Source organism: Dromaius novaehollandiae, chromosome 6, assembly GCF_036370855.1.
Source record: "Dromaius novaehollandiae isolate bDroNov1 chromosome 6, bDroNov1.hap1, whole genome shotgun sequence".
Lineage (NCBI taxonomy): Eukaryota > Metazoa > Chordata > Aves > Casuariiformes > Dromaiidae > Dromaius > Dromaius novaehollandiae.
The window spans coordinates 31,381,822-31,401,722 of record NC_088103.1 but is presented as its reverse complement, the minus strand read 5'-3'; the positions used below and the strand labels follow the sequence as shown (position 1 = coordinate 31,401,722).

At 38.2% G+C, this 19,901-nt stretch overlaps 1 protein-coding gene across 1 annotated transcript in view; it reads left to right on the top strand.

Annotated features, from left to right (window-relative positions):
- Positions 1 to 19,901, top strand: part of LOC135328725 (kinase non-catalytic C-lobe domain-containing protein 1-like) — a 65,798-nt gene that overhangs the window by 1,643 nt on the left and 44,254 nt on the right. The window contains exons 2-3 of the mRNA XM_064514071.1: positions 3,193 to 3,391; positions 5,993 to 6,051. Of these exons, the coding sequence (XP_064370141.1) occupies positions 3,193 to 3,391; positions 5,993 to 6,051 (258 nt within the window). The remainder of the gene's footprint in view (positions 1 to 3,192; positions 3,392 to 5,992; positions 6,052 to 19,901) is intronic.

Below are 19,901 nucleotides of genomic sequence, written 5' to 3'. Positions count from 1 at the left end.
TTAGCGGAGCCTGGGCTTCCCTTGGCTGAGGGGAAGCGTAAGGGCAGAGGCTGGTGGCTGACTCCTGTGCTTTGCAAAAGCCAACAGGCGCAACGGGAAAGCTGCCAGAGCAGAGGAGCAGGGAGTGCTGAGGATGAGGGTGTATTTGAAACACCTTTCTTGGTCTCAAAGGTGCCTTAATATTTTGTTTTAACTTTTTTAGAGAAGTTGTGGCCAATGGGTTTCTCCTCCTGCTGTCCCTCCCTTTGCTTAATTACATATACTGCTGAATCATTTTATACTTTCTGAAGAAAATGTAAGGGAAAACTGAGAACTAAAGTGCATAATTAAACCATGGTTATCTGACCAGTTCACTTTTCATAGTTATTAAACAGTAATTGCTTTTTGCAAGTCATTTTGGCTGATAATGAGATGAGGGAGGAAAGACATCAGCATCTCCGTTATGTAACGAATGCTCCAGTTTTTACTGCAACTTTCCAGTGGTCCAGACAAAGTATTGTATGCATGTCAGTCATGTATGGGTGCTGGCTGTGCTTTTTCTGATAGGCTTTGGTCTAGCTTACCAGAAACTCCTGTGTTATATTCTTGAAACCATTTTTTTTTTTCAGTGAAGACTCTGTTTCTTTATTGTTTTGAGGATGCAAGCTGAATGCATGTCCCAGCTGTTTACAGTGCTTGGTTCCCTGTATTGACATGGCTTTGCTACAAGAGCAGCTGTGGTAACTAACCCCAAGATAGTTTGGCCATTTGGAAAAATACAGGGGTTCTGTGAAGCAAATAACTTCACCTGCTGGTCTTTGGAAGGAGGGAGGGTTGCTGTGTTTTCATATCTTCGCTCACCATCCATTTTTGATGGAAGCCACTGACTGTTCAGCATTTCATAGTCCTTTTTTTTTTTTTCCCTCTCCTCCTTTCGCCTTACCTAAATTTCTCTTTCACTGGAAGCGAAGATAAGCTTGTCTGACATGACATCATCACCACATTTCATTTACTCTCAAATAAGAAGTTAACCACAAGACAAAGATGGCTTTGTAGATCAGAACTATAGATATTTCCTACTGCTGATTAATGTCAGCTCTGAGGTCACACCTGACAACCACAAAGTAACCTCAAAGCTTGGCTGATAAGAAATCCTACCAAGTCCTATATAATCTGGTCATGATTGGAAGTGGACACTGAGGCTGTTTTAGAAGCTTGCAGATTTTATATGTTTTGCAGTGCCTTTCTTGTCCAATTCTATCCCCATCCTACCTATCAGCTTGCTCAACTCCTATGCCTGTGGTTTGTGGTCCATCTCCTGGTCATATGCTTATATTTTCAGACATAAGAACCATGTGCCACCCTCCATGCTTGGAAGAACTACACCATAAAGATGTATAAAATTTTCTCATCCACCCTCAAAATTTGATGGCCAGTAAACTTGCAGCATTATGCACATTGTGCCGAGTACAGTTGGCAGAGAGAAACAATGAGAGCTCTTGTCTCGTGTAGCTGAACTACAAGGGCTCTTGCTGTTTACTGCATAGCGCTGAGCTCCTGTGAGGCCCAGCTCCATGAGCAGTGCTAGAAGGCACTGTAGTAATACTGCTGTTAGTAAATTAGTCCCTCCTCAGAAGTGACAGAAAATCAGAACATTAAAAATAGAACCATATAATAGTAAGTGTGCTTTATTTCCTATGCATTTGCCCCCCCCCCCATATTTATGAAGCGTTGCACTTTGGACTAAAAAGCAAAATAAATTTTGGACTCATGTTTGAAGGATGAGTGCAATACTTCCTTCTCTGAAAATCTTGTTAATAAACTGTTACAGCTTCTGTAAATAGTAGTCCAATCTTATTGATGATCTTCAGTATTGAGCTATGTAAACTGAGTTAAAACTATATTTTCCAAGTTTCCTCTTCGGCAATGTAAGTTTAAACCACTAAGTTTCAGTTTGCGTTTCTGAACTGTAAGATACCTCACATTCTGCTTTGCTGATGATGATATACTTTCTAGTTTCAATATGGTAAATTCTGCCATTCTAGAGAGAGTTTAATAGGCCACCCAATTTAAATGCATTGATGTGCATCTTGAATTGAAGGTATATTTATTATCATTCAGAAGTAAAGGCTTTATTCTTAATTATCACATATAAATTAGTGAGAAATGTATTATGCATGATTAATAGTGAGTATAGTTTTGATACACACAGTGACTTCTGTAGATATTTCCATTCTTCTGTTTATCTTTCCTACAGACAGAATCAGGCTTCTTTTTAAAAAAAAAAAAAAAAAAGTTTTTAAATTTTGTTTTTGTTCTCAGGTCTTCCAGTTCATGGAAATCTTACTTCTGTAGCTACGGGCGATGAATTAGTTCAGTATTCTAACAACATACAAAAAAAGTCCGGCTGCATTCAATCAAGCATTACTTCTGAATGTCTTGACCAAAAAAGCCACATCAGAGCCATTTTTTTTAACTGGACTCTTTATAGCCTTCCTTTAATGACAAAGTCAAAGGAAAGTTGTAAGTTGAAAGACTTATAATTTAGGACAGTAACTTAGTTTCTAAGTCCATAAACTATTATGATTGTGAAGAACCCTGGACATAGAGGGGAGGCCTAGGACAACCGAAGCGTTTGTATTTTTGTTTAAGTCAAAGTTTAAGAAAAACTTTCCAACAGCATGTTGGACTTTGGAGGGCTTATTAAATGGTCTACACAGTTAAGCCTCACAATAGCATCATTCTTAAGATGGCTTAATTAGGAAGGTACTTTTTCCCCAGATCACAGATGGCGAAGGGAACTGCTGTGAAGAGAATTTAAAAGTAGCTTATGCAAAAGCACTCGGGAAAGTTCAAGAAAGATGTGGATTAAACAAAAACTTTCTCTGCTCTCACCTCTGAATGTTCAGTTTCCGTACCTTTGGTGCAGGGTTGATATAGTTTGAATAGCTCACAAAAATATGTTTTTGGGTTTTTTTTTTTCTGTTAACATGCATTGGTACCTTCATTCGGGTTAACTGTGCTCCTTACGAGACTTATGGTGTTAACCATGATTTCATGCACTTGGTGTTTCTTGGGGTGTTAATCAGTGTCCTAGAAAGTCTGAGAACTTTCTGGAAGCTTTACATTGTGTATCAGAGATTACATTTGACACAATTGGCTACAAGTAATGTCATGAAATGCAGAGTAATTTATGAATTCATGTCTTGGCAGGAGAATGTGTCCCTTGCTGATATTTTGTCACTGCGGGATAGCTGTCTCACGGAGCAAGATATCTGGGCAATTTGCCTGGAGTGCAGCCGCTCTCTGAAGAGCATCGCCCATTCTGCGATCTTCCAGACACTCTGCATCACTCCTGACACTTTGGCTTTTAACACCAATGGCAATGTATGCTTCATGGAACAGCTCAGTGGTAAGTATTTGTGTTTCCAGGCAATTTGTTTCAAAAGTATGAAGACTCATGGTGAGAGGCTGTAGTAAAGCATTATACTCTATTCCTCAGACCCTTAATTAAAATGAAGGAAAAAATACAAAACTTCTTCAGAAGTTGGTGAATATCAGTCTGTATGAAACAGTATGCTCAGTTTTGTGAACGGTCAGCAAAGACTTCTGAGTTTGACCAGAAGACTTTTCCCAGCTAGAAATATTAGCCAAAAAAAACCCCACTTTTTTTCTCCAGTCCCTTTAGAGTTATATCAGTTTGTAGCTAGAAGATCCATTCTAGTCCCTATATGTTCTATTCAGATTTTTATTATATCTTCTTTAACCTAATTCCTTTTTAAAAGGATGTCAGAATAAGTGTTGTTGCTTTTTTCTTAGTCAAAATCTAGATCACAGTAGTTGGAAAGAATGGGATAAGGTAATTTTTAGACTAATATTTGCATTCTTTAGAGTCAAAAATCGTATTTCGAATAAGAACGTAACATCATAAAACTTTTTTCATAGTTGTTGTGGTATTTGTTTTGTGCTTTGCATGACTTGTTTTAGTCTAATTGAATAGCTGGCAAGCAATTGATCCATGACATTGCCTACGTTCAAGTGCTTAAAACGTGGGCTAATGGGAATTCCTGTGCAAAGCAAATGGTGTACCAAGATTTTGTTCTCTGGATACACAGTATACTTTGAAGTGACTTTTCATTAGTTCTGTTTAAAGAAGGTTGTGTTTTTCCTTGAAATGCTGGAAGTTACATAGATACACTGTTTGTTTCTTCTCCCTGTTCATCTATGCCCTTGGATCCGCCCCCGCCCCGCCTTTGCCTCCATTCTTGTTAGTGTTTGAAAATACAATTTGCTAGTTAGGTGCTTCTGGAAGTTGTCTTTCTGCTTTCTTGTACTTGTAGCCTATGGATCTATTTTTCTGGAGGACAGTGATAACCTCTGGATCTGCTTGCCAGACTCTTTTTTTTTTTTTTTTTTTTTTTTTTTTTTTTTTTTTTCCTTCCTAAAGTAAGTGAAAATGAACAGCCTGTCACCACAGCTTCAGCAGAGAGTTCTGCTTCCTGCAGCTTCTGTGGCTCTGAAGCCAGTGACAGACATCCAACGGGGTGTTGTGCCAAAGGCCTCTTATATCCTCTTGTCTCTTCAAATCAGACAAATCTCCATTGTAAACATTATACTGCAAGAATCCAGTGAATTTCACCAGTGGTAAAACCGTATGCTTGTGCAGACTTTAAACCATCCCATTAAAAGAAAGGGAAAGGGTAGCAAGGAGAAGGACAGAATGAGCAGTAATCTATGGGAGAAAAACAAAACCTCCCCCTTTTCCTCCTCCTTCCCCCACCCCTAAAAAAAAATAGCAGGAAAAAGTGTGTGGGGAAAAATGCAGAATTAGTTGTGTATCATCTTTTCTCAGTGGGGAAGCAGAATCAGGAATGTTCTAAGGAGCTTTAGATCAGTTAGTAGCATCTGGATGTTCAACCATGCCAGATAGCTGCAATATATAAATATGTAAAGCAAGTCCTCTCTGGACCTTTCTACCATATATCTGAGTTTAGTATCTTCACAATAAAAGAGCTGTGTGTTTTGCTGCTTAAATATAGGCACAAAAATTCTATTAGAGCTAAAGCTGTGTATGAGTATGCAAAACCTGTGAGCATATTTCTGCCCCTGGTTGAGAAAGGAAATTTATAGCATTCATATATTTATATAGCCTTTTAAATAAAGGAAATATATAGGCTCATAAATGCTATCTGTCATCTGTTGGCTTCACAGAAGGATAGTTTGGGTAAGCTGAATATGTACTTGAAGATGAGGTTTTTGGTCAGGCACTCTTTAACCCCAGTGTTCTTGACCAAGTTCATGTGCCATCAGTACAGTGTGATGTTACATGCATGCCTGAATGCAGCAGCAGCTTCAGTCCCTCTTAGGATGCTCATTTTTTCCTTCTACCTCTTGACTCAGCAGTGACTGTGGCAATAGCTCAGTTTTCCACTCAGCAGCGTGCAGATGGGGAATGCACTTCCAACTTTATCGTAATAATGAAAAGATAGTAATTTTAAAAAGAACAGAAAGGCCAAGGTTCAAAGTTGGCCCATAGAAGAGGAGTCAGTTAGCTATTCGGATTGTTTTTGCTGGCTGAACCCTTATCCCCCAAGTCTTTAGTGGAAAACTGAATGGAAGTTTCCCATTAATCAAATCAAACCAAACCAAACCTGCAAGCCACAGCTGAGCCACACCAGCTTAGGTGATAACTTGGTGCAAACATAAATGTCTGAAGGCCTGCAAAAAGTGGTCAGACAGGTTAAATGTATTTCTGCTCTCTTTTTTTGGTCTGTTTTGTTTCTTAGTAGGAAGTATGGGTTTTTTTGCAGGAAGGTTGAAAATAGCATTTCGTTTTATTTATGGTACTCTAAATATGGATAACGTGATCTTCGTAGGTCAGATATGAGTGAACCAAAATACTGTTAAATATCTAGTTTCTTTTGTATCATGAGTGTATTGCCAAATTAGTATGTACTTTAAATAAATACAAGTATTAATTTTTAATGTGACACATTTACTCTTTCTTTCAAAGATGATCCAGAGGGTGCCTTTGTACCACCAGAATTCGATATCACTGGCAACACTTTTGAGGCAAGTTTATAAATTTATTGGTAAAATGGGGTGGGGGGGTTCAGTTGTGTTGATATTTCTGCGGTACCAAATGCTCAGCATTCTCAATGTATAATTTTGCCACATTTGAAGTTTCATTGTGCTGTTTTCAGAGTACACTGTGCGTTTTGTAGGAATAAAACAAATTTAAAATGCTATGTTAATTTTTTGTATAAACATTTGTTTACTAACTGATAAAATGGGAGAATTGGTCTACCCTAAGCCACAGCTGGTCTGTATTATGTTCACTGGTATCCTTCACTGGTTACATTTGCTTGTTTGGGGATTAGCCATGAACTTTTATGACTAAATATAAAATTTGCTTGCTGTCCTCTTCAGTAAAATAATTCATGGAAGGGTAATCACCAATTTTATCTTGGAGTTAATGAAGAAACAAATGACTATCTGTTGCTTTGCAATGCACAAGTGCTCTACATTGTTAAATTAAATTAGATTTAAATTGTTTAGACTAATTCATTAGCCTCCCAAGTCAACCATCTCATTGCCTAGTGCAAGAATGCTTGCTTGCTTAATTTCTATAGAAGACTTTTTTAATACAGTGTTTTTCTGGCATGTATTTCTAGATAATTCAAATGGTTTAATTAGCAACATGTTCCATTGTCATTCAAGGTATAAAAGACTTTATTCTGTTGTTTCATAGTATGATACAAATAACTAGCAAGAGTAAACGATATCTTTTCCATAATTATGTTTATAATTATCTATATTTCCCCAGGGGAGAAGGGTAAGTGAACTTTAAAGTGTAGTACTAGAAGTGAGATGAGAGTGATGAGCCGGAAGGATGAGAGTGTAGTATCACAGAATATGAAGTAGCACAGTCTTTGAAGTTTAGGGATGTAAACATTTTTCCCTATTGCTATGCCTTGTTAATGTATTTATATAGGTCAGCAAAGCTTTAGTGATGTTGCTGTCCTCCCCAGACTCTTTTTTTGAGACACTTTATTTTGGGGCAGTGAGGAGGGAGGGGGTTCAGGAGGGGACCAATGTTGCATGTCAGCTTGGCAGTTGTTGTATTCAGATGTGTTTGGGGAAAGCAAGTCCTGAAGTCATCCAGTAGTGCCTATTTATTTGGTCCCTTGTTTTGTTGTACTTCTGAAGCTGCTGTTAAAATCTGCTGAGATAAATGTTCTTTATTCCTTGACTTTTAATAAGCCTTGAAGGCATGAGACGAAGACATTTCTAATGGGAGTAACTGAATTTGGGATTTTTCAGTTTACAGCCTATTTCCACATTTCAGAGTCCTCTGGTCTTCAATGAGATCACTTTGTGTGTTAGGCAAAATTGACTAGCCAGTAGACAGTGAAGATTTATGGAATTATTTGCTTTTCTGGAAAACTTGTGTTTTTTGCCCTTTCTTCACCTCTAGATGAACTCTATGCTATGTGTATAGCAAGTGGACACACTGGAGGAGATTCTAAGACCAGGGCGATGGAACAAGGTGAAATGGGAGTTTGGAAAGGCTGTAAGAATACTAAGTGACTTGAAATTCTAGTTCTGTCTGAAATACAAGGCCATTTTATCCCTGTCAGGTAAAACTCTTGTTGTCTATATGCAGGTTTAGTGTTTAACTCTTCTCTTAGGGCAGTACTTATCAGTCTCTCATGTCCCAGTGAATCCCAATACCAGGCACAGCACAAATGACAAACATGCAGTCGGGGAAAGCTGTTTGAGTCAGGAGTGGCTCTGAACGTTGACCCTTTGACTTTCTTTGCAAAGGCCCTTGAAGGCACGCATTTGTATGGAAGAGGATCATTGTCAACACGCTTTTCCTCGTCCCACTGACTGTGAAATGCGGTAAGGGCTGTGCGTGCTGACTTTTGTCCATGGTTCCCATTTCTTTTATCTAGCAATTGGGGAGCCTTGTAGAGCAGGAGAGGGGTGTGACAAGGGGTGTCTTGTTGCCTCAGCTGTCTTCCATTGACCAAGCTAGCTCCGAAGGGCAATGCACAAGACCGAAAAGCCAGGGCTTTCCCTTGCATTGAGATGGAGGTGTATTGTTTTATCCTGACTTTGTAGGCATTTCATCAGGCAGCCGGATGATTCTGTGTGCTCATGGAGCTTTCAAAGCTTGACCTCTTACTGCTTGTGGAGTTTGGTTCAATCTTAAGTACTTTTTAGTAGCAAATTAGATTCTGCCAGGAATTCCACACTGACCTCAGCTTGCTTTTGCTTCTGCAATTTTAAGACCTGCAACAGGATAATCCTTATATACCTGTTATGGGGATTTTTTTTTTTTTTTTTTTTGAGCTAGTCATCTCCTTCCCATCGTTAATACTTCGAGCTCTTCTGTTCTCTTTTTCAAAGGAATTGACACTTTAGTGTATCCCTTCACCCACAGTTTTTACCTCCAGGTATGTAAAAACAGAATATCACTGATATATACATGTCTCTGTGAGCAAATCCTGGATGCTTATGCTTTCTTAGCATTGTATGATTCTTTATACTATATCAGTAAGATTGGTATAGTATATATAATAAAAGCTCCTCAACTTTTGTGTTACTGCTCCTTCCTTGGTAGTGGCCTTACTTGGTTGTTTTTTTATTGAAGGAGTGTTTTTGCAGCTGCTTAGTGTGCTTTGATGAGAAGAATGGGAAGCAGTGTTTATACTGAAACTGTCCGATTCCAATATAAAGAAAAAAATCAGTATTGGAACTGTTAATTATGTTCAGGATCTTTGATAGCTGTTACTCCAGTGTCAAAGCTCAGCTGATCCAAATTGCTTATGTCATCCAGAGGACTTACTTGGTTTGAGGGTTGACCTATTTTGTGGCTTCTAAAATGGAGCCACAGAATAGGGGTTGTATAGCTATTGGATGACTTCCCCTTTCTGAACTCTTTTAAAAAAAAAAAAAAAAAGTCTCAAAGCTATAGTTATTTCAACAAGAGATGTTTTGTTTCCTGCTTTGTGAATTACTGATCCAGACCTCTAACAGAATTGTGACTCCAGTCTAATTAGTTGCTAAAGTTAGCTGGCACTTGCAAGCACACAAGGGAAACAAGGAGCAGGACACAGGAAACAAAATGAAATGCATTACTCTCCTGGTGTCTGAAGTAACAGTATTAAAAATTTGAATTTCCAATGAGAATCTCAGATAGCAAGAGATCTAAAGCTCGGTCCAAGGGACAGTGCATGGGACTGAAAAGAAAGTAATTGATTTCATGTGGTTTGTTGTAGAGTTGTCGTATTTGCTGACCTGCTGTCTGTTTGTAAAGTGGGAATAATGATAACAGCACCTTCAGTTACTTTTGAGAGTAGGAAGGTAAAAAACAGCCCTTCAGGGACTTGCCAGCTTCAGTGTCGGGTATGTTATAGGCTCTTTAGAGAGAAAAATGTTAAGAAGTAGCAGTGAAAAGGGCTTTTGGTGTCATCAATGAAGTGTCTGAGCTTTCCGACTGGTGACTTCTTTAGTGCTGTTACAGGCCCAACCTGTGGGGTTGGAATCAAAGGGCTGGGGAGGGTTTCACTGCAATAAACAGTTCCTTCTGGGTGTCTGTTCGCTTTTTTTCTTCCCTCTCTTTGCTATCCCCTTACAAGCTACTGTTATTACCAGTATGCCCTAGTAGCTGCACTCTATTAAAGGCTGGTGCTGCCAAGAGAGAGGGAAACAGGATTCTCTCCTTTCCTAGGAGAGAAATTTCAGAGTTACAATCCATACTGTAACTCCAGAACAGAGGAGAATTTCTACACAGTCCACTTAATACCATTTTCACTTTTATTCCTGATGCAAATCAAGGTGTGTGATGTGGCTGTGCTCAGTAAAAGTTTTCTGATGATGTTGTTACTTCTCTGCATTGGCGTGATTAGTCTCACTTTTCCACTTCTGCTCTAACTTGGAAGATGTGTCTGTATGTGTTATAAGAAATACTGACCACTCTTCTCGTTTGCACTGAACCTTGAGCCAAAAGTCAGTTAGCAATAAGCATCTGAGTATAAAGGCTAGCTTCAAATTATCTAATGCTTTAATCGTATGCTGCTGTAGGAAGTGGTATAGAATGTGACTTTTTTCTGTTCCAGAGAAAAGAGACTGAGATGTAAAAATATAGATTTGAGACTTCTTTTAGAATTTTTCTACTTGAATATTGACTGGGCTTAACATGGTAACAAACTGTCTAGCTTTAGTATAAGCTAAGTCCTGACTCCCTTCTCTGGATATGAAGAGCTTTAACTTTTTCTTAATGAAAGTGGTTACCACTTTGTTTTCTTGCCCTGAGTAGTACAGTGCTAGACCTGAAGTTTGACCAATGAGAGGCACAACAGGAATAGTTAAGTATTGGTGAGTTCATTAATAGACTTATTTCCATAACTATCACTACAAGTTTGCCTCAGGTTAAAAGCACTGGCTGTCTCAAACCAGTTTCAAATAGCTATTTGTCTGTATCACAAAACTGCCATTGAGTCTAACACAGAGGTTCATTGATGCAGAACCCCACATTTCTGAGTTATGAGCTTGTACTGAGATGAAGGACTGATGTCTGCCATGTGTGAATTTGGGTTTATAATCTTCTAATAATATAGCTATTCAATTTTGCTTGTTCTGATGAACCTCTGTAATAGAAATCAGTGAATATCCAGTCTTGACTGCCTTTTTTTCTGTCTAAAGCAGACTGGATAATTGAGAATATAAATGCTTCTGCTAAATGACTTCCTTCATTATTTAGAGGTGATAGAATGCTATAGTTTTTTAACCCTGCTGCACACTGAGGTTTAAGATTTGCAGGAATAAAAATCCAGAGAAAAATGATATGGAAATGAACGCTACCTTTGGGGAAGGGAGAAATGTGGGACTGAGAAAGGGAAGAAAGTAAAGGTCACGCTTCTGTTTTTCTCTTCTAGAATTCGTTTTTGCCTTTTCCTAACAAGGTAGGAGAAGGATATGCAGATCTCTCATCTGAGGGAGAACCAGAAAAGGTCAAATGCTGCCTATCTCTTTGCTAGAATGTGACAGCTGTCCACTTGTAGTTCTCAGTGTGTTACAGTAGATGAATTTTTTTTTAAAAAAAAAAAAAAGGTCCAAGTGTTTCAACAACCTTAAAAATAAACAATAGCCCATTCTATATAAGCTAGTGTAAATAGAAAAGGCAAGCTAAAAGCATTAAATTTCATCAAAAACTAAATAGTTAAGATGCATATGGCTGTTATTCCTATGAAATGTGGCAAGGAAGTTGGATGGATACCATATATGTATAAATACTTTATATACATATAAATGCATGGATTGAAATGCCATATGAAACCTACTGATCTAGGCAACAGATCAAAGAAAGTAAGGTTCAGGCTGATCCTACTAAAGAAAACGGCTGACAGTCTGGTATTGCAGGTATTTCTCACTAGTTGATCATTACTGAGCTAGTGTTCGGGTCTGAGCTGTTGGTCTTTCTCTGAATATGAAAGCCTCCATCTTTTTCCCAAATCAAAACAGCAGAAGGTATAAAAGAAGTCTTGCCTTTGCCTCTTCCCTGGCTTTTTAAAGCAGTTGCCTGGAGGGTTATAGGATGATGATCTCTACTGTTCTGTTCCTTCTTCAGCTCTGGGTGCAAAAGGAAAGGGAGATGTCATTTTACCTATTCTTCTAGTGGCTTTTTTTGGTTTTGTTCTTTTCCGATGAGGGAAATAAGTCTTTTGAAGCACCACAGCTTGCTTTATTTTGAGTTCTGTTTCTCCTTAGCTGACTTCCCCTGAGACTCTTCTAATTCTGTCTAGCAGTGGCAAAGCTTGTCATCAATGAGTGGTACCTTGTCTGTCCTTGTGTAGTCTCAACTGCTCTGTCTTCCAAGTGTTATTTAAAGCTGTCTTTTCTTTCTCTGACAAAAATAAATTACTTTTGGTTATCTATGTCAATTCTGTGCTATCGGATAGGAAAAAGGATCCTCCTGTTCTTGCTGTTACATCATCAGCCCAACTGCGGTTCCAATCATGAACTTTGTGCTGAGCAAATTTCACTCTTTAATGGGTTTCCACAAAGAGCTAACCAAAGGCAGATTATGAGGCCAAGAGGAATTTAACAGCTGGGTTTTTTTGTTTCTTTCTTTTTTTTTGTTTAAACTAAAGAATCTCTTATAATGTGGATGTAAAACTTGATGACCCCAAAAGCCTACAGTTTGCTGCTCACTTCTGAAGTTGAGCTTGCAAGGTTCCTCCAGGGTCCTTAATGTTAAAGATGCACTAAAGGCAGTGGTGGTGGGTTTGGATCAACTGTTATCTCTAGCCTTTTCCATATAAACTGTTACTTCAGGTTAGTTCTGGTACCAAAGCTAAGGATTTTATTTCCTCAGAAATGCATTGCAAGTGGCTTAAGCTTTCTCAGATGGTACTTTATCCCTGGAGCAGGTGCTGTATGAACCTACAGTAGGTACTGTACAGCAGGTAGTACCTACCTGCTCCAGAATTCATGAACTTCTGAGCCCTTTCACCAGGTTTAAAAAAAAAAAGGTGTGGGGGGGGTGTCAAATGAGACTTTCCTCCTTTGTTCCAGACATAATGGCAACAGGTATTTTCTTTTTACCCAGGGCTGCTGGTCAGTCTGAAGCTATCAGTTTTGAAGGAAAAGCTCATGAAAGTAGTAAATGTTATGTTTTACACGTACAATTTTTTGTCTATATGGGCTGTACAGTTCAAGTCATATTGCACAATACATCAGCTTTATGGCTGAATAGACAAGAGCATGGTTTACGTGTGCTTTGAGTTTACCCTCTTCTATTTACATTCTTGGGATACACTGGGAGCCAACTATTCAACTCATTTGCCACTAGTCACCTACAACTGTTCTGTGAAAATCAGTGTTTTAGGAGTATCAACAGGATTTGAGGTCAGAGACAGCTGGTGATGTTCTGTGAGTGTTGTCTCACAAGATATTATGCAGTGGGATAAGTTCAGAAGTGTTTCACCAGCTTTTTACATTTGGAGTTCATCAAAGATCCTTATATCTCTTCCTCATAGAAAAAATCTTGTGCAGGAGCTGCTGACATTGGGCTACACCAATCTAGATTATTACTTCAAAAAAGAATGAACAGATTACTGTACAACAAAGGATATTTTGTGATAGGATATATTCTTCAAACACAGTACTTTAGACTCCTGGTGTCATTGGTTCATGGCATGTCAAGGAACAAGGATGCTGCTCGAGTTTATCGGCCTGTAATGTTCTAAATGGGAAACAGTAAAATGTGAATTGTGTGTGTTCCCCTTCAGTTCTTTAGCTCCAAAACATGGAATAAACATCCCCCAACATAGGACTGCATAAATGGATTACTCAAAGAGCAACAGATTTTATTACCAGTAAGCAGCTTCTGTTAGGTTTAAGACAAAAATAATATCCTTTTTCTTTTTTCCTTTTTTTTTTTTTTAAACAAACAACTTTGTGTATTTATGGGGGAAAAAAAATCTGCCCAGCATGTGTATAACTGTTTCCTAGGTTTCTTTGTTACTATGTTTACAGAGAATAAATTGTGTTAGTTTTAATTAAGTGATACCTGTGGCAGGTAACTTAAAAGTGAGGAGGTTAATGGCTGATAAATCATAAGAAGTGTTGTGATATGTGAAACTCGCAGTTTCAAAGAGTTCAAAAAAAATTACGTTGTTTAGGAAGCTTTAAAGATAAATGGATCTATAACTTTTGCTATCTAACCTCTGCAGTCTCCGGCAGTTTTACTGCTGTACTCTTCCTTACCTGTCGTAATTATACTTTTACAGTCCTGCAGAAGTGGAATCAGCTGGGATATTATTTATCAGTTCTGGGAGTGCCAATCCTTATAATTAAGGAAGGACAATATTGGGATGGAAGTGTAAGAAGTATCTTCTTAATTTGTCCTCTCTCCCTGCAAACACATGAGTTATTTCATGCACTAGTGTTATAGCATGGTTAAAATTACTCAAGCTATGTAAGGTCTAGCTCTTCTGTATGTTCATCTTCATGTGACTTGCTAAAGTGCAGTGAATGCATATGAAGGTGACTGGCAGTGGCTGAAGGTATATCTCACCCTTGACCACAACAATTAGGGTAACAGTTTCTTTGTTCTTCAAACTATATTGAGGTCCAATTGAAAATTTCCTGCTTTTGTAGCTCTGGATTGACAGTATTGCTTTTCAAATTCATTACAGCTGCACATACTAGCAAATTAGTGTATGGACAGCAGGCACCCATTTTTTTGTAGCTATATGTAAAACTAAAACAACTGCTAAAATAAAATGTTTGCAGGTAGCATGCTGATTGCTGTAAGGCTATTGTAAGGTGTTTTTAAACAAATTTGTACCTCCTGTCAAACAAGACCCTAAAAGACCTAAAAGTCTTGTATGCAGCTAGCTAAGCAGATGATTAGAACTGAGTTTAAAAAGTGGGCTTTAAAAAATTTCCTTTGTCAAAGTCCTGCCCAAATAAAGAAATTGGAAAGGACTGTAAGCTCTGGCAGGTTAAAGGAATAGAAAATGGAATAAGGTGAGCCGAAGCCTGAAAAACTACCAAATTTTCTTTTCAAATCTATCAGACAAAGGAATCCTGCCAGTCTGCAAAGTCAGCAGATGATCAAGTTACAAAAGAATTCTTCAAATAAGGCCATGGCAGAAAAATTGAGTTTAACTTTTTTAACCTGTTTTCATCTTGGAGGACCTTCAGGAGGTTCCTATATTGCAACTCTTCTTTATGGGGAATTCATCAAAAACTTTGTCTCAAATCAGTGTGTCAGTAGAAGAGACTATGAAGTTGACAAAAATTAACAAAATAAATTTCCAGGAACAGATGGTGAAACGATTCATAAAAGAAGCAATTAGTTAGAGTAAGATTCTTTAGCCTGGGAAAGAGTACCCTCAGGGAGAGGTTATTGTAGAAGTCTGTGAAGTCTTCAGTGGCAGTGGCCATACAGAGTGATTATTTGCCGGATCTCATAAACATAGAAGTAGGTGGCAACAGTGAAATGAACACAGGGTGGATTCAAAATAAACAAGAGGAAACGCAACTTTGCTCAATATGCAGTAAGCTGTGGAAAAGAATTGCATGTGGATAAAGTGTAGACAAATTCATGGAGGAAAAAAAATCTGTCCTGAGCCTTTCCAGGTAAGAGGCCCGGACTGCAAACTGGTGAGATTTGAGTGCCTTGCTAGGTAAGCATCACCATGCAAATACCCTTTTCTTGTGTTCTTCTCTAGTATTCGCTGTTGGAGATGAGACACTGGACTCAACAGATGCCACTTTAAAACATTGACAGTTGTACAAATAAGTAATCTTTGGGTGTTACTTTACCAAGAACCAAAATGTCAACCAGCGATGTCAATATGGCACTTCTTCCTCCCCTTTCCCCTCACCCGAAGGAGTGCAGTGTTTCGTATAAATTTGATTATTGCTTTAGGCTCTCTGCCTTTTCTCTCTACGTTCTTTGCAAACCAGAGATGCTACTTGTCTGATTTGTTAGAAAGAATATTTGATAGCTCTGTTTTAAGACAAAAAGTTTATTTAAGACTATTGCCCTACAAATCTCTGAGACATGGTCGCAACGAGGACAGTGGCTAGCTCTGTATGTGCACCAGGCTTCCCAAGTCTGAATGACTGAGGGCAGCGGGTGATCACTGGCCCTAATGATCCTTTGCTAATGAACGAGCCCTATGAAGGTAGGACAGGGTACTTGAGGCTTTACTGAAATAAGCCCAGTGGGACTGCTTCCCTGATCCCACTTCTCTCCTGTGGGATTGGGAGGGAGCCCGTGTGAGTGTATACATATGCCAGCAGCTCTAAGATCAATCATCATTTCTGTGGGGGGGAACGGTTTGATGCAGCTGTAGTTCAAATTTTATTGGTCTTTTCTGAAACTTCAGTACGTCTCCCTCTTTGGTGGTTCTGCTTCAAGGCCCTCTGGACTGTACTGAGCCCGGGCAGGGGAGTCTCCCTTGGGAGGGCTGCAGGGCTGGAGGCAGAGCAGCAGGAACTGAGCACTAGGAGCTGGCTCCCAGAGACCTCGACTCCCTGCCCTTCTCTTGTGGTGTGGTTAGTCTGTATTGTTAATTTTGTTCTTTCAAAAGAATAAAAGCTATGACAAGCATTACTTGTTTAAGTACAGCTGCTTCAGATGGAAATGTTTATGGGCAAGCTGGAGTTTTATAAAATTCAGGCAGTTCCTTGCAAAGGCCATTTAAATTGACTTGAAAAAGAGGTCAGATGCTGGCACCACTTCAGCTGTTCATATAGATACCTCTTCGCCATTTGATGTAGACCCTCCCAAGGCAACAAGCTCATTTTTGTTTCCCCTAGTCTTTAGGTTTGTCTTTCTTATATACATATGTGTGTATATATATGCATGTGTATATACGCATATGATTATATACATTTTTTTTGTCTTAGGGTCAGCTTTATGGTGAAAATCTTATGAAACTTCCTAAATGTTTGATTTGATACACTATTGATAGGGGAAGTGCTTGAAACACTGAAAATAGGAGTCTTTGGGAATACAAATGCTAATTTTCTCACTTCAGCCTGAGTGACTAAAGTAGTCAGAGATCACAAGAAACCTAAACATAGTAAGAAGGTGGTGTAGGCAACATTCAGTCATAGCAAATCTGCTGCATGCTCTTTCCTACTGCATTTAGATTTTGCTTGGTTCATTTCTCTTTATGTTGTTGTAGCACTGCTTTTTAGATGATTGTATCTGTAAAAGCTTACTTGTATTGTGGGATGTAAACTGATTGCTTGACATTCACCTGTGAACAGCCTTCTAAGCTTTTGCTTAGGTTTTAGGCCAATAAAGTGGCAATTTGAGAGTGGGAATACATGCACGTTTCGGCTGTGAGTAGATTATTTGAGAATATCTGACCTGTAATTGCATTTCTTTCCCCATTTTTTAAAAAGAAGTCTTTTGGGGAAGAACTTTGCAATGCTGTTCCGGACTTCTCAACTTTTGCAGGCACAACAAGGAACAACTCTATTTAGAAGGGGCAAAATGAAAGTATGGCATCAGTTTAAAATGTTATTTTTCCAGCATTTGCTGGTAATTCAGGAGCTAGAGTATACTTTTTGTGAATAGTCTACAATAGTTTAGCACTTTTATCCTGCAGAATAATTAATCTAATGTCTGAAGGGCCAAATGAATTAAAAAGCTGATATTTAATGCAGCACTTTCCAGTATTTACAGTTTGCTTATGCAGAAAAGCATTTGGTCCCTTTGTAATGAAGGAAAGTATTAAAAAACTAATAGGCCTATTTCCATTTCATTTTGTTGCTGAAGAACATTACTGTCTGACTTCATTTGGCTTAAAAATAGCACATTTTAGAATGAGTCATGAGTCAGTGAAAAGAGACATAGGTAAATATTAAACTTATTTTCTTAATAGTAATTTTTCTTGGGCATTAGCTTGAATTTGTTTATAAAATTTAGAGTTTATAACAATTCTGAAGCTTTCATTTGTGGAACCTTTAAATGCTTTGAATTTTGAAAGGGTGGAAATATCTGCAAATGTCCAGCAATCAAAAAAAAAAAAAAAAGAATGGTGCAAGTTCAAATAAGGGTTAGATATGAATGTCAAAACAGAGTTGTCATATCCTATTCCTGTATCTTTTAGTAAGAAATATTTTACAGTGAGTATTAATTCTATTACGGTCACTTTTTCAATTCTTTTGGAAGACTGAAATTTCCAAACTCAGTGGAATCTTGATACAAAATGTAAATGGCCATTATTCATAATTGCAATATGTGAAATGCTTATGCAGTCACTATTCAAAAGCTCTTTTGTCAGCTTTTTCTCTTTTTCTGTATTGTTTATCTGCAAATACGAGTTCCTATAGAAGCTTGCTTCTGCCAAGCAGTAATACAACAGAGCCTCTGTCACACTCTGTGTGTAGGCACTGGAGCTTTTACTGCTTCTCATCTTTTGATTTACAGATTTGAAAACCAGAGAGGATCCTTATTGTTCCCTGATTTTACTTCTGTAGTGTTCAGTGGTCATAAAATGGCATGAAGTAAGCCAAATAACTTGCCTGGAACTAATACAAGCCTTTTTGAATATATTGCTCTCATGATATAATGTTCTAATGTGATGGTAGAAACGGTCCTCTCCCTTGGTAAGTTCTTCCAGTACTTAGCCTAAAAGTTTTAAAAATCAGTAGTATCTCTATCTTTTTGAATTCTTTATCTGGTTTTGGTTGGTTGTGTTGTTCTGTTTTTGTGGGGGTTTTTTTGAACTTCTGAGTTTTGTTATGCCTTTTTGTCTTGAAAAACACTCAATTTTAGAAGTTATCTTAATTTGGAGCTACTTGTATGATTATCACTTTCAAATTTTTCTCTCAAATATATCGAGCTCCCATAGCCTGTTGCTGAAAGGGATATTTTGAGGACCTCAAATCATGCTTGTGGTTTTTCTTGGAACATCTTTCCTCTGTGTTGTTCGTGCTGGTTTTGGGGGGGAGGGGGGGGCTGTCTTTTTTCTTGCTGTGTTTGCGAACATTAGGCTAACCTTGTCATCGAGTGGATATATGTCTCTACCACCAAATCTGGAAATCCTATTTTCTAGCATGACTTCCTCCCTTTCCCTGCACCCTTTTCAAAGTTGATACTGTAGTGCCTGCCAGCACAGCCTATGTTTTTTCTTACTAAAATTAGTCTTTGACTTAAAAGTTTTTTAGGAACTGTGAAGAGAGTCTTTCTTGAAACCTATAGTATTTATTGGCTTCTGGAAATATAGCATGCTTATGCTATAATGCAATAGTTCTTGTAATTCATAAATCATTCTCCTTGGCTAGATTTAAAAAAAAAGCTTTTCCCAGAAAATAAGAAGAATTAAAAAAAAAAAAAAAAAAAGCAAGAGGGGGAAAAAAAACTTCAGTGGAAAAATTTTTAAGTAAGAAAATTCTTAAGACTTCCAAAGTAGTGCCAGCTTTCACTTGTCTTCCAAGAGAAGGAAAGTTGGTTGCTGCTCTTTCCTGTTCATTTTCTACACTACTTACAAAACACAATGAAAACTTAGGTTAAGCATGAGATTGTTTTCGCTGAGAGCAGTCTGTTTTAGTGAGCCCTGGGCATCTTATACTTGTGACTTTGCTTTATTTACTGCGTGTAGGATCTTGCTCTCCTTTCTCAGAAAGTCAGATCATCATCTTAGGCCTAAACTAGTAGTATTAGCCGCAGATCTGGTGCATAAACTTGAGGAACACCCCACCTAGTGGATGGCCACAAACTCATTCTCTCATTGTTCGGGCTCGGATGGGAAGCTAAGATTAAGCTGAAAAAGCTGTTCTTTACCTGATGGATACCTTAATAAGAGCAAATGCAAAGGGGAATACTGTGATGTCAACACCACCATATGTCAAAGTTGCGTAGCTGTTTCTTTTAAAGCTTTTTGTAACCAGTATGTCTGATAAATTGAAGTCTCTCAGCCTCCTGTTAAACTTCCCTATTTCTGTTCCCTCCTGTAGTTATGAAGTAGGTTCTTTGAAGTTAGTGTAACTTGAAGGGACAGAAGAGCTGCAAACATGGCTGCAAATCCCATGTAAAAATGTACCTGTGAAAATTTGTGTTAAATGTGATACATATGGATAAAATAAGACTGAACAGCAAGCAGTAGGTTTTTTAAGGTCTTATTAATGTGCTTATCTGTAGCAAAATAAGCAAAATTTTAGATATAACATGCACCCTATCTTCTCATTTGGAGTATAAAGGAAAGATCCCTAGAGATACATAGATAGCCCTGGTTAAACTAGGGAAGCAAAATACATTGGGATGCTGTAAATCCAGATGTCCCTTGGTGTGACACCATTTTCTTTTTCTGACTGAGAATTAAAAATTTCTAGACCCAGATGGTTGGACATCTTATTACTTGATTGGCATGAAATATCAA